Source organism: Babylonia areolata, chromosome 15 (assembly GCF_041734735.1).
Source record: "Babylonia areolata isolate BAREFJ2019XMU chromosome 15, ASM4173473v1, whole genome shotgun sequence".
Lineage (NCBI taxonomy): Eukaryota > Metazoa > Mollusca > Gastropoda > Neogastropoda > Buccinidae > Babylonia > Babylonia areolata.
Window position 1 is genome coordinate 19,119,608 of NC_134890.1, and position 2,500 is coordinate 19,122,107.

General features: G+C 48.0%; 1 protein-coding gene across 1 annotated transcript in view; it reads left to right on the forward strand.

The window, feature by feature from the left end:
* The window catches only part of LOC143290290 (gamma-aminobutyric acid type B receptor subunit 2-like), a 37,548-nt gene that overhangs the window by 31,641 nt on the left and 3,407 nt on the right, over positions 1 to 2,500 (forward strand). The window contains exon 14 of the mRNA XM_076599639.1: positions 1,892 to 2,035. Coding sequence (XP_076455754.1) covers positions 1,892 to 2,035 — 144 coding nt within the window. The remainder of the gene's footprint in view (positions 1 to 1,891; positions 2,036 to 2,500) is intronic.

A 2,500-nucleotide genomic window follows, 5' to 3' on the forward strand; every position in this document is an offset into this window, starting at 1 on the left:
GTCTCTTTGTTTGTCTGTCTGTCAGTCTCTCTGTTTGTCTCTCAGTTTATATGTGTGTTTATCTATCTGTCTGTCTTTGTCTTTTTTTTAAATCTACCTGCCTGTCTGTCTCTCTGTTTGTCTGTGTATGTGTCTGTCTGTCTACTCATCTGTTTGTCTGTCTGTACGTCTGTATGCCTTTTGTGTATATCAGTATGTCTGTTTGTATGTATATCTGTCTGTGTGTCTGTCTGTCTGTGTGTCTGTCTCTAATTTAACGTCTTAGAAAACCATAGCTCTGAGTCATTGCGAGTCTAACTTCCTTCTGCCAAAAAACAAGCAGTCGTCGAAGGAATGAAGGAAGAAAGGAAGGAAGGAAGGAAGGAAGGAAATAAGGAAGGAAGGAATACTGTTTGCTGGTGACTGTAGACTCACTGGACGTTTTCAGCTGTTTGAATGTCTTTCTGCGACAAAACGAGGTCCCGTTGTGAGCACGTAAAGGAACCCACGGCAACATGGGAGCTGCCAACCTGACAAAATTATGTTAAAAATATTTTGGGGGAGGCAGGGAACAGATGTATGCAAACAGTATATGAAAAACAAATAAATGATTTATTTTAAAAGAAGAAGAAGAAGAAATGCTGGCGCGGGAGAGGATTTTAGATAGAGAATTCGGAACACGAGACTGTGCAATGCAATTCGGGACACGAAACTATGCAATGCAATTCCGGACACGAGACTGTGCAATGCAATTCCGGACACGAGACTATGCAATGCAATTCCGGACACGAGACTATGCAATGCAATTCCGGACACGAGACTGTGCAATGCAATTCGGGACACGAAACTATGCAATGCAATTCCGGACACGAGACTGTGCAATGCAATTCCGGACACGAGACTATGCAATGCAATTCCGGACACGAGACTATGCAATGCAATTCCGGACACGAGACTATGCAATGCAATTCCGGACACGAGACTGTGCAATGCAATTCCGGACACGAAACTATGCAATGCAATTCCGGACACGAGACTATGCAATGCAATTCCGGACACGAGACTATGCAATGCAATTCCGGACACGAGACTATGCAATGCAATGCAAATATAATGTAGCGCAATATGATTATAATCTTTGACTGTATGTCTGTGAGTATGTGTGATTGTCTTTCATTCTTATCTGCTGTCTGTCTATCTGCCCCTCTGTCTGTCTGTCTGTCTGTCTCTCTCTGTTTCCCCCCCACCCCCTCATCCCCCCTCTCTTTCTTTCTTGCTCTCGTTCTCGCACTCCCTTTGTCTGTATGTGTATGTGCGTGTGCGTGCGTGTCTGTCTGTGTGTATCTGTGCACAATATGTGTGTGTGTGTGTGTGTGTGTTTGTGTGCGCGCGCGCGTGTACATCTGTCCGTATCTGTATATGCCTCTGTGTCTGCTGGTTCCGCACATTTCCTCTCCTCCCACCTCCTCTCTGTCTGTCTGTCTGTCTGTCTGTCTGTCTCTCTCTCTCTCTCTCTCTCTCTCTCTCTCTCTCTCTCTCTCTCTCTCTCTCTCTCCGTTCCCTCCTTCCCTCCTTCCCACCAGATTACCACCCGCACCCCTCAGTGTCACTTTTCCGACATCAACCCAACACCTCATCATCATCATCATCATCATCATCATCATCGTCATCATCACCTTTGGGGAGTTGAGATGAACAAACACTGACCATCATCATCGTCGTCGTCATCATCATCATTATCATCATCATCATCATCATCATCGCCTCCGAGGAGTTCAGATGAACAAACACTGACCATCATCATCATCATCATCATCATCATTATCATCGTCATCATCATCATCATCATCATCACCACCACCACCACCACCACCACCATCATCATCATAATAATCATCACCATCATCATCAGATGAACGAGGCCGAAGACACGGAGATCCATACTTACGTGCTGGTGTGCACGTCCACGCACGAGACATACTTCCTGGTGTGCGTGCTGGGGCTGCAGCTGATCCTGCTGCTCTTCGGGGCCTTCCTGGCCTGGCAGACCCGCCTGGTGAGTCGTCCCGGGGTGGTGTGGGTGTGGTGTGGAAGTGGTGTGGTGCGGTGTGTGTGGGTGTGGGTGTTGTATGGTGTGGGTGTGGTGTGGTGTGGGTGTGGTGTGGGTGTTGTATGGTGTGGGTGTTGTGTGGTGTGGTGTGTGGTGTGGTGTGGTGTGGGTGTTGTGTGGTGCTGTATGGTGTGGGTGTTGTGTGGTGTGGGTGTTGTATGGTGTGGGTGTTGTGTGGTGCTGTATGGTGTGGGTGTTGTATGGTGTGGTGTGGGTGTGGTGTGGTGTGGGTGTTGTGTAGTGTGGTGTGGTGTGGGTGTGATGTGGTGTGTGGGTGTTGTGTGGTGTAGTGTGGTGTGATGTAGTTTGGGTGTGGGTGTGGTGTGGTGTGTAGTGTGGGTGTGATGTGGTGTGGTGTGATGTAGTGTAGTGTAGTGTGGTGTGGGTGTGGTGTGATATGGATGTGGTGGG